Raw genomic sequence first — 19,372 nt, 5'->3', positions numbered from 1 at the left:
AAAATTGGTTGTGACTAGAAGTTCTGCCACTGTTTGGCATATAGCACAATTCCCTAAAGATCAGTTCCTTTATTTGTAACATGAAGTTATTAATACCACAATCTCAAGTTAGATGGTTCATACTTTATAAGAGATAATGTTCTACAATGAAATGGAATTGCACTGTCTAATGTCTTGTTTCAGGCCACATGTGACCAGCGTGGCTGCTGCTGGAAACCTCAGGGAGACATAAATATTCCTTTGTGCTACTATTCCAAGAATCATGGCTACCAAATGGAGGGCAATACTGTAAACACAAATGCAGGTAAATCAGACTCTGCCAGGAGGCAGGAGCTTCAGACCCTCTGGAGGTTGACCCTGTGTCCCCCAGAGAGACCTGTGGCAACATGTAAGGGACTGCTTTGCAGCACCACTCCACTGTGTGTGATGGCAGGTGGACACTGCTCTTCTCAAGGATCAGAGCCTATTTGGACATGAAGGAACATGCACTCTCTGCCTAGGGATTTGAGTATCATGTCAGAGCTCTGCCTTCCCCTGTATCATCTTTGTGACCTCACATGATGGTCAGGACCATTTTGAATCTCAAGTTTACCGCTTTTAAAATGGAGGATTTGAACTCATTAACTTCTGACATTACTTTTCATTCTACCCTGATATAATTTTTATGAAATTGAAACAGTTCTGATTTTATAAATTTGTTACAGAATTACTTGGTCAACATCAGTGTTCATGGACTGATCATCCCTTCTTCTTCCTATCCTAAAAGGAAGAACATCGTAATGAACATTTTAGTGGTGGGAGGAGGTGACTAATCTGGGGAGACTCTTATTGTAAAGGAAGATTTTCCCATTCTGGGTGTTCTTAGCCCAATGGACTTTTCTATAAAACTTCGACACTTGGTTTACCATTTAGAAAGATGGCATCAGTGTGTATGATCACCTGTAATATAATATGAAAATAACTGAGAAAGAATAATGCAGCCAGATGTGGAGGCTCATGCTTGTAATCTCAGTACAGGGGAAGCTGAGGCAGCAGGATCAATCATTGTGAGTTTGAGGCCAGCCTGGGCTAGCTACAGAGTGAGTTCAAGTCTAGCCTGAGCACACAGTGAAATCCTGACTTGAAAAAAAAAAAATTCAAATGGAGGCTGAGGGTGTGAAGGGTATCTGATTAACATAGAATAATCAATGGGCTGGTGGAATGAGTCAAGTCTGGGGGGAGTTTTTTGATCAGATTTATTAAAAAGAAAGGCATAAAAAGAAAAAAATAGGAGAAAATGAGAAAATGAAAAAATGGAAATAAAGTGTTTTTAAAGGGGGAGGGGAAGAGGGGGTGAAGGGAGGGCAGGGACAAGGGGAAAAAATGAGAACCAAGACCTGTCATGTAAAGGTACAAGATCCCAATAATGAATGCAACTGTACTGTATACCTAAAATGTACCAATAAACTCAATTAAAAAATAAAAAGAGAGGCATAGATTTTTTGGATAAGGTAATAACAGTACCTAGCTTTAGGATCTGACTTAAGACAGTATGATGAGGATAAAGTGTTTGCATTAATCCCTTTTGACCTAAAGCTTAATTTTTATGTAGGAATTTACAGATCCAGTTATGAAACTTTCTCTCCCCTTCATGTTAGGATTCACAGCCCAGTTGAAAGGTCTGCCTTCTTCACCCTTGTTTGGAAATGATATTGAGAATGTCCTCCTCACAGCAGAGTACCAGACATCTAACCGCTTTCACTTTAAGGTTTGTAACTTGTTTACTTTTAAAAAATCTTTTTCAGAAGCTCATGTCCTCTACCTGATACAGTTGCTTCCGAGTACATTTTGCTAATGGAAGTATTTTTCTCTGTTGTCATTATTATTTAGCAATTTTATATTGAAATCTTTTATAGTCTTCTTTCTATGATGAATTTATATATATAATATATATTTTTTATATATATATATATATATGTAGATATATATATGAATTAACTGGTGAGGCTTTGGCTTAAATACCCTGTGAAATGTAGTTGACAGGAGAAAAATGTAATTATCTGAGCTTTGAATTTTCTAGGGATAATCCATCTTTGCAGAATTGTAGTATATATCTCTCCCAGTTGGGCTAATGTATACCCAACTAAAAAATATTTGAAGTAGGTAACATAGTACATTTCCTTAGATGTAACGTCAGTTAACCCGTGTCTGATTTCTAGTACTGTCTGCCCAGGTATCAGGAAATACTGGTGTTTTTAAACAGAAAAGTTTTCATTTTGACTTTCTTTCTATTTGTCTCTGTCCAGTTGACTGACCAAACCAAAAACAGGTATGAAGTACCGCATGAACATGTACAGCCCTTCAATGGGAATGCTGCCTCTTCCTTGAACTATCAAGTTGAGGTCTCCAAACAGCCATTTAGCATCAAAGTGACTAGAAGAAGCAACAGTCGTGTCCTGTAAGTGTTTGAAGTCTGTCTGTGTATGAGAGTAGGAAGGTCGTGATGAAGGGAAGTCTGGAAGCTAGAGGAAGGGAGCTTTTCAGCAACTGTCCTGAAGGCTGTAAGGCACTACTGCTGCCCAGCCTCTCTATTGCCAAATGTATACAGTTTTTTGCCTACTTTCCTTTTTCTCCCCTCTGTTGGCACGATCACTGTTTTCCTTCCAGTTCTTCCTTCTTTCCTCTATCTATGGTACCCCTTGTCCACCAGTAAGTATTTATTGGAAATCAATGATCATATAAGTATAGTACTATGGTCATGTGGGTAAGTGTCTGAGGGACAGAAACAAGAACTGCCCCACATGATACCTGCGATAGAGGAGTCCTGATCTCTTGGTATCCATTGGAAAATGTTACAGGAGAGCAAGAGGGATTGATTAAGTCATTGAGAATTAAAGGATACTTTTCTAAGCATTTATGCTCTCTCCACCTCTCTTGCTCACTCAATCCTTTATTTTTCACCTGTGTCCAGGTTTGACTCAAGCATCGGGCCCCTCCTGTTTGCAGATCAGTTCCTGCAGCTCTCCATTCGCCTGCCAAGTGCTAATGTGTACGGTTTGGGGGAGCATGTGCACCGACAATACAGGCATGACATGAATTGGAAGACTTGGCCCATATTTGCCAGGGACACAATTCCCAATGGGGTAAGCTTTGGTATGGCCCCTTTCCACTAAGTGTCATAGACCCATTCTTGAAGGTCACTACTAGTGGTATGATTTAGTGGTTAAGAGTAAGAGTAGGGTCAGAATGCTTGAATTTGAAGTCTATCTCTGCTATTTACAGTTATGTGGCTCTGAGTCAGTTACTTTCTTCTATGTGTTTTCAGTTTCTCATATATAAAATGGATGTAATATACTTGTCTCATGGGGTTATGATTAGGATTTATTGTATTAATACAAGTGAAGTGTCTAGAAGAATGTCTGTCACATAGAAAATCCTGAATAAATGCCAACTTCTTTAAATTACTTTTTCTCTTTGAACTAACCAGTTGTGGAGAAAATGTTACTAATAATTATAATTGAACAATAGTGATTATGATCTTATTTTTACATTGACTTTTAAAAATTACTGAGTTACCAGATTTATCAGCAAGAAAGACCCAACAAAAGAAATGTATCAGTCATTTTTGTGTAATGAATGATTGATATACTGAAAGAACAGAGTTTTGTTGTTGTTGCTATTTTATTTTTATTTTTGTTTGTTATTTTGAATGCCAAAACTTGAGACTATGTTGTTTTCTTATTTCTTATAATATTTGTAGTTCAGAATAAACAACTAATGACAAAAACAAGATCACAGAAATAATTTATTAAGCAATTCTGTTCATGTATTTTTTCTATTTAAGAAAGGGTGCCATAAAAGTAAGAATAATTTCCTCATTTAACAGACAAAGCTAAGACTCATAGAGGCCAATTTAATAGCTCAAATTAGAACAGTTTGTATATAACAAAGAAAAGATCTAATCCCTATTCTGTCTCACCTAAAGCCCATGCTGTCTACTATATAAATACTCATCAGAAGAGCAGAGACGGCACTGAGTCAGAGAACCTTGTCCAGGAACAGCTGATGATCATTGCGTTAAAGATCCCTAGAACCTTGCTACTCAAAGTGTGCATTCTGAGCACTGCTCTGTGCGAGACATGGGCTTTCAGTCCTCCCAATATCTTTTGAGTTAGAGCCCACATTTAACTAAGAAGCCTGCATAAGTTATATGCACATCAAAATCGAAGAAACGCTGTTCTTGAGCAGCAGTTCTCAAATGTAATTATATAGCGGAAGTATCTGGGGAAATTAGAAATTAGCACTGTCTCCATCCCCAGATTCTGACCTAATTGGTCTGGAGTCTAATCAGGATGGAGAATTCCCATTCTGGAGTCTAGAAGCCTCGTCTAAATGAGAGCTTCATCTAGTTGCTGGTTCAGATTAATACTTGATAGAACAGATGGGGCTGTCAGATTAAGGCAGGCCTCTTTTTTTTTTTCCACTTAACACACTGAATTTATTTCCTTTTTTTTTCCCATTGAGTTTATTGGTACATTTTAGGTATACATTACAGTTACATTCATTATTGGGATCTTGTACCTTTACATGACAGGTCTTGATTCTCATTTTTCCCCTTATCCCTGCCTTCCCTTCACCCCCTCCTCCCCTCCCCATTTACAAAAATTTTATTTCCATTTTTTCATTTTCTCCTATTTTTTTCTTTCCCTTTCAATTATATCATTAGGATCTTATGTACTATTATAGTTTGTTCACACCAGAGAAACTATTCGTTATTTACACATGTGTGACTTATTTATTTCACTTAGGAGTATATCCTCAATATGTATCAATTTTCCTATGAATCACTCTAATTTCTCATTCTTTGTGGCTGAGTAGTATTCCATTTTATAGAAAACCCACATCTTCTTTATACAGTTTCCAACAGATGGGCAAATGGGCTGTTTCCAAGTTTTAGCTATTGCAAACTGTGCTGCTATAAACATAGGTGTGCATATATCACTGTGGTATGATTCTTTTAATTCTTTTGGAAAGATACCCAGCAGAAGGATGGCTGGGTCAAATGAAACCTCTAGTCCCAGCTCTTTTTAAGGCAGTCCTCTTAAAGAGGAGAACTCTTTTGAATTATGGCTCCAATTCTCATCTTTCTACCTTCTAACAATTACCACAACCTTTACATTCTTATCATATAAATGGTCATAGCAGGTTAGTTGTATAAGAAAATACTAGTGCACTTGGCTTATATCAACCAGAGAGCGATCCCATCTTTTAAAATTTATTTGCATCCTCATTGACTATGAATTTCCTCACATGACTAAGACTGACTTCCAGCAATATGATGTTTAGATTACTTGGTTATAAATTTTTGTTTATAAATTATCTTTATGAACTTGGCTGTACATTTCTGGTTTTTAATTTTCTTTTGGCAGAATGGAACTAACTTGTATGGTGTGCAGACATTCTTCCTGTGCCTTGAAGATGCTAGTGGATTATCCTTTGGGGTGTTTCTGATGAACAGCAATGCCATGGGTAAAGGATCAAAGAAATACTCATGCCAGAGATAACCACAAGAGCAATTTCTCAGTCCCTTTCTTACAGCAAGATGATAAAAGGAACAAATCTCTCTAAGAATGATTGAGCCATCACTTAGGGCCTTATTTGTTCAGTCGTTGTTTCATCCCTACTTCATATTCTGTTGACTCGTGGCAGCCATGTGTAAGGGATTCTTTCTTAGCTTTTCAGTTCTCTGAGTCAGAGTTTCTCCTCTGGAGTATTTTCTATTACAGAATTAAGATAGTTAGCCTTTCCCAGTCATCTACTCTGAGACACCATGTGCCAGTTGGTTCTTCTCCCTCTTCAGCCTTCCATTCAGTAGACTCCAGTGGTAGCTCCAGTGTCAGTGGAGGGAAAGAGGAGATGTATCAATATCTCCCAGGGTAAATGGGGGAGGAGCACAGGATGTTGAGGCCTACTTTCTTTTAACTGAGAATCATTTGCTTAGATCAGTGATACTCAGAGTTTGCTTTATAGTTGGTATAGAAATTGAATAATCATTGCTGTAGCATGCAAGTGCACCTGTAAACCTTTTCCAGTAATTCATTTTCATGTTCCTCTACAAAAGTATCAATTTGCAATGAATTACAAATTCAATTTAAAAATCAGATATTCTACCACAGTTTGTTTGAGGAGCACTCTCTAGGTGACCTCACATGATTCTAGGATTCCGAGTACCCTAAGAATATACTGAAAAAATACAGATGGTACAGCTTAAGGGTAGTTAAAAGGACTATGAAAACAAGATGAGTCAGACTTAATGGGAGAGCCACAAGACCCTAGATAATCTGCGTGAGTTGTTCCTGTGACCAAAGGGTACATTTCAGTAGGATTTGGACCTTTCATCCCTAAATGGAAACCAAACCTAAAAGACAACTTGTGACTAGAGCTTAAAGGATTTTGAACTTAGGAACTTTTTAGTTTGACTTTTTTTTTTTAAGCTTTAATTGAGTTTATTGGTACATTTTAGGGATACAGTACAGTTACATTCATTGTTGGGATCTTGTACCTCTACATGACAAGTCTTGATTCTCATTTTTTCCCCTTTCCTCTGCCCTCCCTTCACCCGCTCCTTAGTTTGACTTTTTAATTTGCCTCTTGCTTGATGTGAGATTCACTGAATCTCACAATGTGAATCATGTCTTTGCGTTATTGGTGGGGCATGGGGAAAAGGACAGCATGTTTGGTTGCTGTGAAACTGAGAGAAAAATGTTTCTTTTACTTAGATTTAATTCATGGGGGCCTCCAAATTAAGCTGACAGAAATAAAGATCAGCAAAGAAAAGATATTTTATTCACATATGCAGTGTGCTTGCATTCAGGAGTGCTCAGTAATTAGCAACTGAAAGGGATGGTTAGAGTGTGGGGCTTAATCCATAAAAAGGTAGGGGAGAAAGATACTTATGGGAAAACAAATGACTTTTTGGGAAAATAAATGGGCCCTTAAGAGGATGTGATATCTTCTGCCAATGTATGTTGGTGCTTATAGGCTCAGAGGATGTTTCAGTTGCTCCATGGGAGGGGATTTATGACCACTGAGTTACTTTGGGAGGCTCTTCTTTTAGGCAGATGAAGTATATCAGTAACAAATGCCTCAGCCCCAAATGACTTGTGCTATGTTGGTTTATTCTGGATACCTTTGTAAGACTGAATGCTTCTTTCTCATAGCCTGGGTCCTGGCATAATAGGCTGAGACCTTCCAGTCATCTGCTACTGAATTTTGTTACCAAACAAATTCTTCCATTCCCATGTGCAGTGAAGGCATATTCTGATCATCAGAATTTGTCCCTTTGTATACAAAATGTGAGGCATTAGGATCACATTAATTTTCAGATATTTAGTGATCCTCTGGTCTAGAATTTGTAGCTGTTGCTTTAGAATACATTTTAATTATTTTCTTGCCTTTTTAAAAAAAATCTTTTAAGAGGTTGCCCTCCAGCCAGCTCCAGCAATCACTTACCGCACCATTGGGGGCATTCTTGACTTCTATGTGTTCTTGGGAAACACTCCAGAGCAAGTTGTTCAAGAATATCTAGAGGTAAATTTATGTTCCTGTGATTATGACTAAGGAAATCCTACATCACAAATACTTTAGAAAAATAAATACAATATGCAAGTGTAAGCCACAAAAATCTGCTATTACAAATTTGATGTGCTAAAATTTGTATCTTATGGATGCAATAGAAATTTGCCTTATAGAATTTTTATGTTAAAAAGAGGTACAGGAATATGAAGCTGTCCAAAATATGTCCCTAACCTCAATGATTTATACAGGGGCTTGAAAAATAGATTTAGTGACATTAATGAATCAGCACATTGGAGAATAAGGCATATCTTATGCATCAAAATTAATGCTTGGAAAAAGTTTGCTTAAAGAAAGAATACTGCTAACTCTCTTTTCACATATTTCTTTTAGCTCGTTGGACGGCCAACCCTGCCTTCATACTGGTCACTAGGATTTCACCTCAGTCAGTATGATTATGGAACATTGGATAAAATGAAAGAAGTTGTGGACAGAAACCGTGCAGCACTACTCCCTTATGTAAGTGAGGCTTTAAATAGTCTTAAAAAAAAAAAAAAGGAAATTCCCGGGAGGAGCAAGAGCAATTATTCCTATTTCTTCCCAAGTTCTTTTTTTGTAGTCAAAGACTTTTACATATTTATAAAATATTCATATATTTAGACACACTTATTGGAACCCTAGTTCAATGTTTTTCAAGGAACCCTAGTTCTTTCTGCTGGGAAAAGGTAGAGACCACCACTACAAGTGAGGAGGCAATCTGTTTTTGATCTTTATTTTTCTTATCATGTGTTTTATTAGTAAAGTTTTATGCTTATTGTATTGACTACATTTGCATAATATGCTTTCATTTTAGTATTTAATTCTCTCTCCATCTTGGATGATAGCATTTTAATACTTAGCAATATAGATATATTTTTCTCACCATTGATATTCTTCGTTGGATTGTTTTGACTCAAAAGCATCATGGCAGACATTGACCATAAATGTGATGTTATATCTTTAGAATTTCTCCAAATTTCTAGGATGTGCTTGATTTTTGTTTCATCTCAGGTAACGAATGATGCAGATCTGAGTCCTTTCCCCTTTCCAATGTTAACCCATATTTGAAGGAGGGAAGTAATGCTAGACCCCAAGGATTTAGGCAAAAAACAATATACGGCTGAATTCAATCTTCAGTTATCTAGGTTAGCAACCTTTTTGCACAGATAAGAAACTGAAGCTAAATTAAGGGAAATACCTTGACCAAGACTTCATATTAGCTAATTGGTGACAGAACTTATACTACATAATTAAATGGATCAAAAAACTCATGTAACAAGTTTTAGGTCCATCTATTTTGCATTGGTATCTTGATTGCTATTGAATTGGCAGTAAATAGAGTTTGCTTTTCTGTGTGGTATGGCTATTTGTATTTGAAATATAGCTTCAGTAGACATTTTGAAATTGGAATTTATAAAGTCCATAAACATGAAGTGTAAAGGAAAGTGCTTAACATATTTTTTATGTAAGATGCTTAAGACCAGCAGGGTAAAACAGAGAATGAAGTTGAAGATATCTTGATGGGTGAATCACTCTCCATTTTGGCCACTGGTCCCACTACTCTTTATTCTTCAACTGTTGTGAGCAGGATATTCCATCAACATAGAGTGGGCATTTTTGTGTCTTTCCATAATGTCGGTTTATTGAATCACAAGAAATTCATAAGCTAATTAATTTTGTCAGTTTTAATTACCCCAGTATCTAGATTTTGCTTGATAACCATGAGCAGGGCAATCAAAACTTCTTTTATTCTGTTTCCATCTTAATTACTAGTATTGATATCAATCTAGTCATATATTGCAGTTCACACAATAATATATAGGTTACAGAAAGGCTAAATAAGGATTAACAGCAGTGACAAGCTTCAAAGAAGCAGAACTGAAAGCAAAGGCAGAACCAGTACAGATGTAAAAGTCCCTGCACGTGTCCAGATAAGATGAGAACCTGTTAGAGCATGTTCAAAGGCCAGCTGAGCCATTAACAGCACAGACCTTGTTCAGAGCCTAAGTCTGGGCAGCAGGCAGTTTGGAATGAGCCACATCTAAGAGGGAGATGGAGCTGAGGTGAAGCCAGGGGACAAAGATCTGGAGTTTGATCTTGTGTTGCATTCATCCTGTGGTTAGATAAGATGAAGGGTCCTGGTGTATGTGTCCATACCTTGTTTTGTGTGCTTCTCCTTTTATATGACTTAGGTGAAAGGTTGCATTATTTGTTGGTCTGGTGTGTCTGACAGGCTCAGGGGTCTAGTTTTCTGTAATATGGCTTTGATATATAAGGTGCTCATGTGCCCCGATTTAATTCAATAAATGCTCAGATGATAATTTTTATTAGCATGTTTGATTTTTCTATCAGTTTATGACTTGTGACTGTGCTGTGCAGCTAGAGGTTGTTCTTTTTAATAAATTTGGTGTATCTAACATCTCTTGATTATTTGTTTGCACAGAGATGTTTTAGCACTTGCACACAATAGGGAGTAACTCATGACAAACTACTACATTATAAGATGGAGTCACTGAGAGCAAGCCATGCCTGAAAGCTAGTGCTCTGAGCTTCAAGTAGGGCACAGCCCTCATCAGCTTTATATATTTAGGGGTGGGCATGGGGGTGCAGGGATGTCAGATGAAGTTGGAGAAACAGAATTGAGGTAAAGGAAATAAATAAACACAATTGCTGTACCAGTGAGAGCTACCATGTAGTGAACACTGTGGCAAGTGTGATGTCAATACTGTTTTTACTTATCTCAAAACTCCTATTCTAGTATTAGAATCCCATTTAAGATTACAAGTCGTATTTAATATTAGAAAATCAAAGGAACTGGTTTTCAAGCTCAGATCTCTAACATCACAGTGCCTCTCTACTTTTCATGTCATTCTTCTTACATATCCTTAAATGACCCAGGGAATTGAAGCACTGGACTCTTTCTGGTGCACAAGGGAGTGAGATGTGAAAAGGAGCACTGAGACCTAGAACTGAAAACTATTAACTGAGTATAGGTGTTGAATTCTGCCAAGATTAAGTGAACAGAAATATATACAGTGTATACACATACTTATAAGATACAAGGAGTGATCAAAATACAGTAAGTAAATTAAAAAATATTACAGTAAAGGACATATTTCCCTTATTCTCCCTCAAAATACCCCCTTCACTTCTAACACATGTACCCCATCATTTTTGCCAATTTCTGAAGCAGTTCTGGAAGTTCTCTTTTCTGAATGTCTTTACAAGGTGTGATTAAAATGATGGTAAATGCTGCTGCTGAGTGCCATCCAACATAAAGACAAGCTTATAAAAACATTATGGTGTGTCCTCATCCACTTTATTTACCAATTATGACACCATGTGACTTCTTCAACTTCCCAAAAGTCAAGATGATCATGAAAAGTACAAGTTTTGAATTGATTCAGGACATTGAAGCAGCCATGACAGCGCAATTAAAGCCGTGAAAAAGACTTCCAGAACTTGTTAGGAAATGCCAAGAACAAAGGGCTAAGTGTGTTCTCTTCAAAGTGAGGGGATATTTTGAAAGGGATTAATGGCAGTATGTCTTTTTTTTAAAGATAAAAAAGTATGATTCTTTTAATTCTTTTGGAAAGATACCCAGCAGAGGAATAGCTGGGTCAAATGGAACCTCCAGTCCAAGCTCTTTGAGGTATCTCCATATTGATATCCACAGTGGTTGCACCAGTCTGTACTCCCACCAACAATGGAGAAGTATTCCTTTCTCCCCACAACCCCACCAACATTTATTATTGGTTGATTTCTTGATAGCAGCCATTCTTTGTGGGGTGAGGTGGAATCTTAGTGTTGTTTTCATCTGCATCTCTTGAAACACTAGTGATGTGGAACATTTTTTCATATATTTATTTGATGCTTTTACTTCTTTGTCTGAGAAATGTCTGTTTGTTTTAGATGCCCATTTTTGAAATGGGTCTTTGTATTTGGGGGGCCTGATTTTTTTGAGTTCTTTGTATTCTAGATAATAATCCTTTGTCTGAGAAATAGCTGGTAAAATATTTTTCCCACATTGTAGGTTGTCTCTTAGTTCTGTTGATGGTTTCTTTTGCAGTGCAGAAGCTTTTTAATAAGATGAGATCCCAGTTGTTGATTCTTTGTGCTAGTTCGCATGCTACTGAGGATTTGTTCATAAAGTCTTTTCCTATGCCAATGTCTTCAAGAGTTCTGCCTAACTTAACTTCCAGCAAATTTATTGTCTCTTTTTAAATATTTAGATCTTTAATTCACTTGGATTTTAGTTTAGTGCATGGTGAAAGATAAGGGCCTAGTTTTAATCTTTGGCAGCTTGAAATCCAGTTTTTCCAACACCATTTATTAAAGAGGTTATCTTTCTGTCAATGAGGATGGTTGGCTCCTTTGTCAAAGAGGAGGTAGCTGAGTACATCTGGAGTTGTTTCTGTATCTTCCAATCTATTCCACTGATCCTCAGGCGTGTTTCTTTGCTAGTGCCATGCTGTTTTTATCACAGTGGCTTTGTAGTATAATGAATTTTTGGATTATTTTTTCTAGTTCTGTGAAATATACTGTTGGAATTTCAATCAGCATTGCATTGGATCTGTATAGCAATTTTGGTAGTAAGGCCATTTTCACTATGTTAATTTTTCCTACCCAGGAGCAGGGGATATCTTCCTATTTTCTTATATCCTCTTTGATCTCTTTTTTTTCAGAGTGCTATAGTTTTCAGTGTAGAGGTCTTTTGCTTCTTTCGTTAGATTGATTCGTAGATGCTTCATTTTTTGGGATGCTATTGTGAAAGGAATTGTTTCCCTAATTTCTCTCTCAGCGAGTCTGTTTTTTGTGTGCAAGAAGGCTATTTATTTTTGAGTGTAGACATTGTATCCAGCTACTCTGCTGAAATGTCAATTAAATCTAGAAGTCTTTTGGTGGAAGTTTTTGGGTCTTCATTGTAGAGTATCGTATCGTCGGCAAATAATGACAGTTTAACTTCTTCCTTTCCTATCTTTATTGCTTTAATTTCTTTCTCATGTCTAATTGCTGTGGCTAATATATTTTTCTATAAAATGGAATATTACTCAGCCATAAAAAATGAGAAATTAGAGTTATTCATAGGAAAAGGCATACATATTGAGCTTATACTCAAGTGAAATAAATAAGTCACACGTAAATACTGAATAGTTTCTCTGGTGTAAAAAACTATAATTGTAATTAAGATCCTAATGGTATAAATGACAATATGTAATAGGAAGAAAAGGGCTAAAGGTGTAGGGGAAGTGGGAAGGGTGAGGAAAAGGAATAGGGAAAAGAAAAAAATACGAGAAAATGAAAAAATGGAAATACAGTTTTTGTAAATAGGGAAAGGAGGAGGGGGTGAAGGGAGGGCAGGGGTATGGGGAAAAAATGAGAACAAAAATCTGTCATGTAAAGGTACAAGATCCCAGTGATGAATGTTAACTGTACTGTATACCTAAAATGTACCAATAAATTCAATGAGAAGAAAATGCATATCTTTTCTTATTTAAAAAAAATAAAGTTTCCAGAAAATCATCATGACAAAAGTTTAGTTAAATATGTTATAAACAGTTTGAAAAGAACCAATTGTATACATTGTTCAAAGCTGGTTTATATTTTATTTTCTAGTTGTAGTAGTTTGCATCTAATTTATTTACAGTATTACACATGGTGAGAAAAGAAACCTCTAAACTAGTCAATATTAATTAAATGTCATGAATCTACAGTACAGGGACTCATTAAAACTTAAAAATGATATGTCTATAACCATCAATACTAGCAACTATAAACTTTCTGTAAATAAATACAGAGCAGTTGGTATTCTATAAAATATCTTCAAACAACTTTGAGATTTCTTAGTCTTACACTGAAATTTTAAATAAGATTGGAAGCCATTATTTCTTTCCATACGAATATACAAATATTCATGTGGTAAACATGTCTTTTATTATAATAATTTTTAAAAAATTTAAACACTCAGCATATTTTTTACATCACATTTCTATGCTTTGAGTGGCAAAATTTGAATGTGCCTATTATAGTGAGAGCTGTAAAGGATAGTGAAGTGTCAGAAGAGAAGCAAAGGGTAAAGTTTCTGGAGTAACCCTTTTCTCTCCAACCCATTCCCTTGGAGATAGTCACCTGGGCCTTAGATTAAGTTTCATTCTGTCTCCACAAATAAAATTAGCAAGGTATAAACACCAAAGTGTTGAAGTAGAAGAGAGATAACAAAACAAATTATGGGGTAGTAAAGTGAGAGAGAAATGGTAAGAGAGACACTTCATCCTTTTAGCTTGTGGATTGTATGAAATTTACTTGATAACTTCAGTGATTGTCCTGAATGATACAATTAACTTGATTGCAGGGGTGGGGCCAGGCCTTAGAGAAACAGTGGGCCATTTGTTTTTGTAATTTTCCTGGAAAAAGAAGCTTTTAGACACATCTGATTAAGAACTGATTAAGGCTGTTTAAGGGAATGATTAAGGGACTGATTAAGAACTGCTTGACCCTAGCCCAGAGTTGAGTATATTTTCAGTAATCACTGATAATTAGGTTGGCTCATTTTAATAGGCACAGTCATGGTACTAAATTGTTGGTGTTGTGTATTCCTCCAGGATGTTCAACATGGTGATATTGATTATATGGATAAGAGGAAGGACTTCACTTATGACCCAGTGAACTATAGAGGTTTCCCTGATTTTGTTAAGGAGTTACACAATAATGGACAGAAACTTGTCATCATTATGGTATGTATTACACTCTTTTTTTCCTCAAATCAAGTAGTTACTGTTTTTTGTCTCAGCACACATACCCCTTTCTTGGGTCCTAAAGTTCCCAGTCTCCTTTCAGTGCCTCCAATTTAAAGCTAGTTTCTTTCTTTCTTTTCTTTTTTTTTTCTTTTTGGTACCAGGGATTAAACTCGGGTCCTTGCACTTGTGAGGCAGGCCGCCGAACCACTGAGCTAATTCCCCGGCCTAAAGCTAGTTTATTCATTGTGTTTTCCCCTTTTTAGGATCCAGCCATCTCCAACAACTCTTCCTCAAGTAATCCCTATGGTCCATATGACCGGGGTTCAGCAATGAAGATATGGGTGAATAATTCAGATGGAGTGAATCCACTCATTGGGGAGGTAACTTAATTAGGGAGCTGTGACTCTGTGGTGTGTGTGTGTGTGTGTGTGTGTGTGTGTGTGTTTGTGTGTGTGTGATTGTCTTTTCCATTTTCAGATGCATTGTGTATGTTGAAAATAAATTTTGCTTTGCTCTTTCATTCGCAAATGTCTACCAACCACCCTTCACATGAATCCTTTAGATCCTCTTCCATGCCCTTCACAACCAGTTTCCATTAAACAAGAGCTGACACATTGAGTGTACATCTCACACCTCTTGTCCTTTCTCCTGCTGACTGCATCTCTGTTCTTCCCCCTAGCTTTACTGACACTACTCTGGTAAATGGCACTAGTTATCTTCTACTTGGTAAATCCAGTGGAATGTTTCATGGCTCTTTCTTAATCAGCTTTTCAGCAATGTTTGATAAATTTGACCACTTATTTCTCAAGTCTTATTTGACCTTATTGGCTCACTTCTAATATCTCTGATGACTCTTTTGGAGTTGGTGTCTGAGGAGTTGGGTAGGAAAGGAATAGAGAGAAAAGCAAATGATGTTAGAATTCACAGATTATAATGGACTCATTGAAAATTACAGAGTGTTTTCCCACTTACTATTTCTAGTATTGAGACTAGAGAAAGTGTTAAGGAAGATAAACTAGAGTTGAAGATTAGTAAATCAGATAAGGCTTTTATCCATGGATTTATTTAATAAGGACTTAACCATTTTTAAAAATAAAATTTTAATGTGGGTGTGGTGGTACATGTCTATAATGCCAGCCGTCTGGCAGGCTGAAGCAGGAGGATTACAAATTTAAGTACAGCTTGGGTAACTGGGCAGTTTAGCAATTTAGCAAGACCCTGTCTCAAAATTAAAAAAAATAATGTAAGGTGGTGGTGGTGGCCATGGCTGAGGATATAGTGAACAACAACAACAACAACAACAACAACAACACAAAAACCAAAGAAAACACAGAAGCAAAAATGTTTTCTTTAAGTATCTTTCTGATGTTGCCTCCTACTTATTTTGAGTATTTCATATCTTGAGCGATTTATCTTCTTAACTCAACAGGACTCAAATTTCATGCAATCCTGGCCATCTCTGTCTCAATGAATAAATTAGTGATTTCTATGCATAGTTCTTTATTCTGCATTCATTTAATTTACTCTTACTGGTGTTTCCCTTTTTCCTTCTTCAGGTCTGGCCTGGAAAAACTGTGTTTCCTGATTATACCAATCCCAACTGTGCTGTTTGGTGGACAAAGGAATTTGAGCTTTTCTACAAGCAAGTGGAGTTTGATGGAATCTGGATTGTGAGTTCTTAACACTTTCTTAGCTGACACTCAAACAGTACGTCCATGTCTATATCTATGTCTAGTCTATCTCCATGGATATGGTTTTGAGTCATGGAGCATGAAGAGGTCAAGAATAAAGCAAACATGACAGAAATTACTAGTGATCCTTATTCAAATAACCCTGCCAAAACATGAAGCCTAGAATCAAAATCATGTTAGAGCTGGGGGGAACTCAGGAATATTTTTCACAATGAGCGGATGTCAAAGTATCTCATATACCCAATATATTCTCATAAAGTACATGAGTTGCTAATTGCCCATTCAAGGCTCTTTTGTTTGGATGTGTTGGACAAATGTATCAGAGCCAAAGAATCCAGATGCATGCAAAACCTGTGTCTGTTCTAAGAAGAGATGGCTCATATAATGTTTATTTGTTTTCAAATGAAAACAAATGCGATCCAGCTGATGTTGAGGAAAATTTAGGTAGCTCTAGATAGTTGAACTTTCTCAATTTATAAGAATACTGAAGAAAATTCAAACATACAGACAGCTAAAAAATGAAAGCAAGACTCCTATAAATGACAGTAACAAAACATATCAACTGTTAAAGGATCTTTCTAGACCTTACATTTTCACAGCTTTGGCACATGCTTTCACCATCCCTCTCTTGATAGGGTTATACATTTATATATGTCTCTCTCTCTCTCTCTCCCTCTCTCTCTCTCTCTCTCTCTCTCTCTCTCTATATATATATATATATATATATATATAAATTTTTAGTTATATTTGGATATATAGAGATTATAAGTTGATATATGTGGCATAATGTACATTGATTTTTTGCCTAATATATTTGGAAACTGTTTATGTTTAGTGATATTCATAATTTTAAAGGGATTCTAAAAACTTTCTCCATGAAGTCTTCAGTGGGTAGATAGAACAGGAATGTCTATTTTATTTCATGTACACAGTATCATCTGTAAGCAAGACATATCTGAAGTAATTTCTGTGATTCCTAAAAAAAGGACATCATCGGTATAACATCCTGGAACATCTTATTTTTCTTAACCATTTTGCTCTTTGTCCTGTAGGATATGAATGAAGTTGCCAACTTTGTTGATGGTTCAATCTCAGGATGTTCCAGAAACAATCTCAATTATCCACCATTCACTCCCCGTAAGTATTCCTGGTCAGCTTAATTAAAGTGCTAATGCATATTTGGTATCTTAAATTCATAGGGATATATCTGAACAATCTTTCAAGAGATTCACAAGGAAAGAGAAAAGTGAATAATATATAAAGAAAACTAGGAAAGAAAATGAAAACACCCTATGCTTTCCTAAAGAGGCATCAATGCAAAATGGTCAATCTAGTCTTTTGGCTTCAGTGAAAAGTATTTCCCATGGAAGGTCTAGAGAGGACATAGGTTACAAGAAGCCAGAGGCCAGCGGTTATTTTGTGCCACTCTTAAGTATGCACCCTTATAGGCCAGGACTTAGAAGAGAGAGTTCTTGGTGTTCAAATGAGGGCTAAATCTGATGATGTCCACAGTTTGAAGGACAGATATGGGCTATGCAGATAAAGGAAACCAGAACCTATGGCCTTAGAGGTCAGATAGTGTGTTGCTCCTAAGATTTGACTGAACTTTGAACAACATTATCTCTCAGGGTGTAGTCTTACTATACTGGTTGTAGTTTGAAGAAAGTTACAGTTTCCAGAACAAACTGTATCTCAATAGAGAAAGGAAAAAAGCTACCAGAATTATAACACCTTATGGTGACTTCAGTCCACTGGGAAACTAGGGAACTGGAGCAGGATAGGGCAGAATCAAATACTTATGGGTTTGAGTGGGAGACTAAAGAATTTACACTTCATTCTTTCTGTGACAAAAGCTATTTATGTTTTAGTTAGAGGAAAGTATGATAGTCAAATATTTTAAGAGTATCAGCCTGGCATTAATGTGCAGTATGAATTGGAAGGTAAGAGAGATCAGAAGTAAATAAGTCATTAAGAAGCTATGGCAATAATAATTAAGACCCAAAAGTAATTTGGATCTGAACCAGAGGTGCATTGGGAGCAGAGAATAGATGAATGAAAGCAAGAGTATAAATTATTCTTTGTTATATGATCAATGGAAAGAAGGAGTCAGCAATTAATGTACACTTTCATCCAATACTTCTATTCTTGGATGACTTAACTTGGCTTAAGGAATTCAGATTGGACCCCCAGACTAACTGAATTCTCTTGCTTCTGGTTGCCAGGGTCTGGTCATATGTGAGCCCAAGTGGGAGTGTGTGTGAATTGGCACACTTTATTTATGTATTAAAGAAACTGTTTTAAAAAACAGTGTTCTGTTAGTGAGAAAGCAGGAAGATTGCTCATGGGATGGCCACAAAATGTGCCTGCCTGGGAGCCACCTTTGCAGATTCTATGACAGTCAAGGAATAGGAAATGCACATCTAAGGTTCTCACTCACTGATTTGTCCTTTTGCTTCAGGAGTTCTAGATGGGTACCTGTTCTCCAAGAGTCTATGCATGGATGCAGTGCAGCACTGGGGCCAACAGTATGATGTCCATAACCTGTATGGCTACTCTATGACAATTGCCACAGCAGAGTGAGACCACTTTTTCTATGGGCTTATTCATAATCAAGTTACGGGATTGCTAGATGATGAGTGACTCGTGTACAGTGTTTGTTAAAAGTCACACAATAAATACAGTTATTATGAATGAATGACGAAACTACCTGGCACAGGGAAGAAGGGATCCAATATACATTTGTGGAACATGTAAGATAAAGAACAAATGTATACATTAATGGGGGCCAGGGATTTATCTCCGTGGTTTGGTGGCCTGCCTTGCAAGCGCAAGGACCCGAGTTCGATCCCTGGTACCCCCCCAAAAAAAGAACAAATTTATATATAAATGAACGGATAGTTGGAAAAGGGAAAGATAAGTTAAGAAACTTGCCCAAGGTCAAATAACCAATAACTTGCCAGAGCAAAATTTAGCTCCTTTTTTTCTATGAGTCCAAAGCTCACATATTTTCTTTTCTTTCTTTTTTGTCCCATTTTTTTTTTTTTTTTTTTTTTTTTTTTTTTTTTTGGTACTGGTGATTGAACTCAGGCCCTTGCACTTGTGTGGCAGGCAGTGGCACCACTGAGCTAAATCTCTGGCCCTATTTTCCTATTTTATACCCTGGGAGGGAATAGTACAAAGAGTTAAATAACTCCCAGATGTGTATGTGATTCAGGGTTTTACATTTTTTTTCTCTCATTGAGTTTATTGGTACATTTTAGTTATACAGTACAGTTACATTCACCAATAGGATCCTGTACCTTTACATGACAGGTCTTGGTTGTCATTTTTTCCCCTTGTCCGCCCTCCCTT

The 19,372-nt window shown here is 36.7% G+C and overlaps 1 protein-coding gene across 1 annotated transcript in view; it reads left to right on the top strand.

Annotated features, from left to right (window-relative positions):
- LOC104850657 overlaps nucleotides 1-19,372 on the top strand; it is a 264,398-nt gene that overhangs the window by 22,181 nt on the left and 222,845 nt on the right. Inside the window, exons 4-15 of the mRNA XM_033764494.1 lie at nucleotides 184-304; nucleotides 1,638-1,747; nucleotides 2,286-2,437; nucleotides 2,951-3,122; nucleotides 5,409-5,508; nucleotides 7,457-7,569; nucleotides 7,948-8,073; nucleotides 14,196-14,327; nucleotides 14,594-14,710; nucleotides 15,887-16,000; nucleotides 17,074-17,158; nucleotides 18,480-18,597. Coding sequence (XP_033620385.1) covers nucleotides 184-304; nucleotides 1,638-1,747; nucleotides 2,286-2,437; nucleotides 2,951-3,122; nucleotides 5,409-5,508; nucleotides 7,457-7,569; nucleotides 7,948-8,073; nucleotides 14,196-14,327; nucleotides 14,594-14,710; nucleotides 15,887-16,000; nucleotides 17,074-17,158; nucleotides 18,480-18,597 — 1,460 coding nt within the window. The remainder of the gene's footprint in view (nucleotides 1-183; nucleotides 305-1,637; nucleotides 1,748-2,285; nucleotides 2,438-2,950; nucleotides 3,123-5,408; nucleotides 5,509-7,456; nucleotides 7,570-7,947; nucleotides 8,074-14,195; nucleotides 14,328-14,593; nucleotides 14,711-15,886; nucleotides 16,001-17,073; nucleotides 17,159-18,479; nucleotides 18,598-19,372) is intronic.

This window comes from Fukomys damarensis, unplaced genomic scaffold (genome assembly GCF_012274545.1).
Source record: "Fukomys damarensis isolate Sample0158 unplaced genomic scaffold, DMR_v1.0_HiC HiC_scaffold_16, whole genome shotgun sequence".
In the NCBI taxonomy this organism is placed as follows: Eukaryota; Metazoa; Chordata; class Mammalia; order Rodentia; family Bathyergidae; genus Fukomys; species Fukomys damarensis.
Note: the sequence above shows the minus strand (reverse complement) of the source record. Positions and strands in the feature narration are given on the sequence as shown.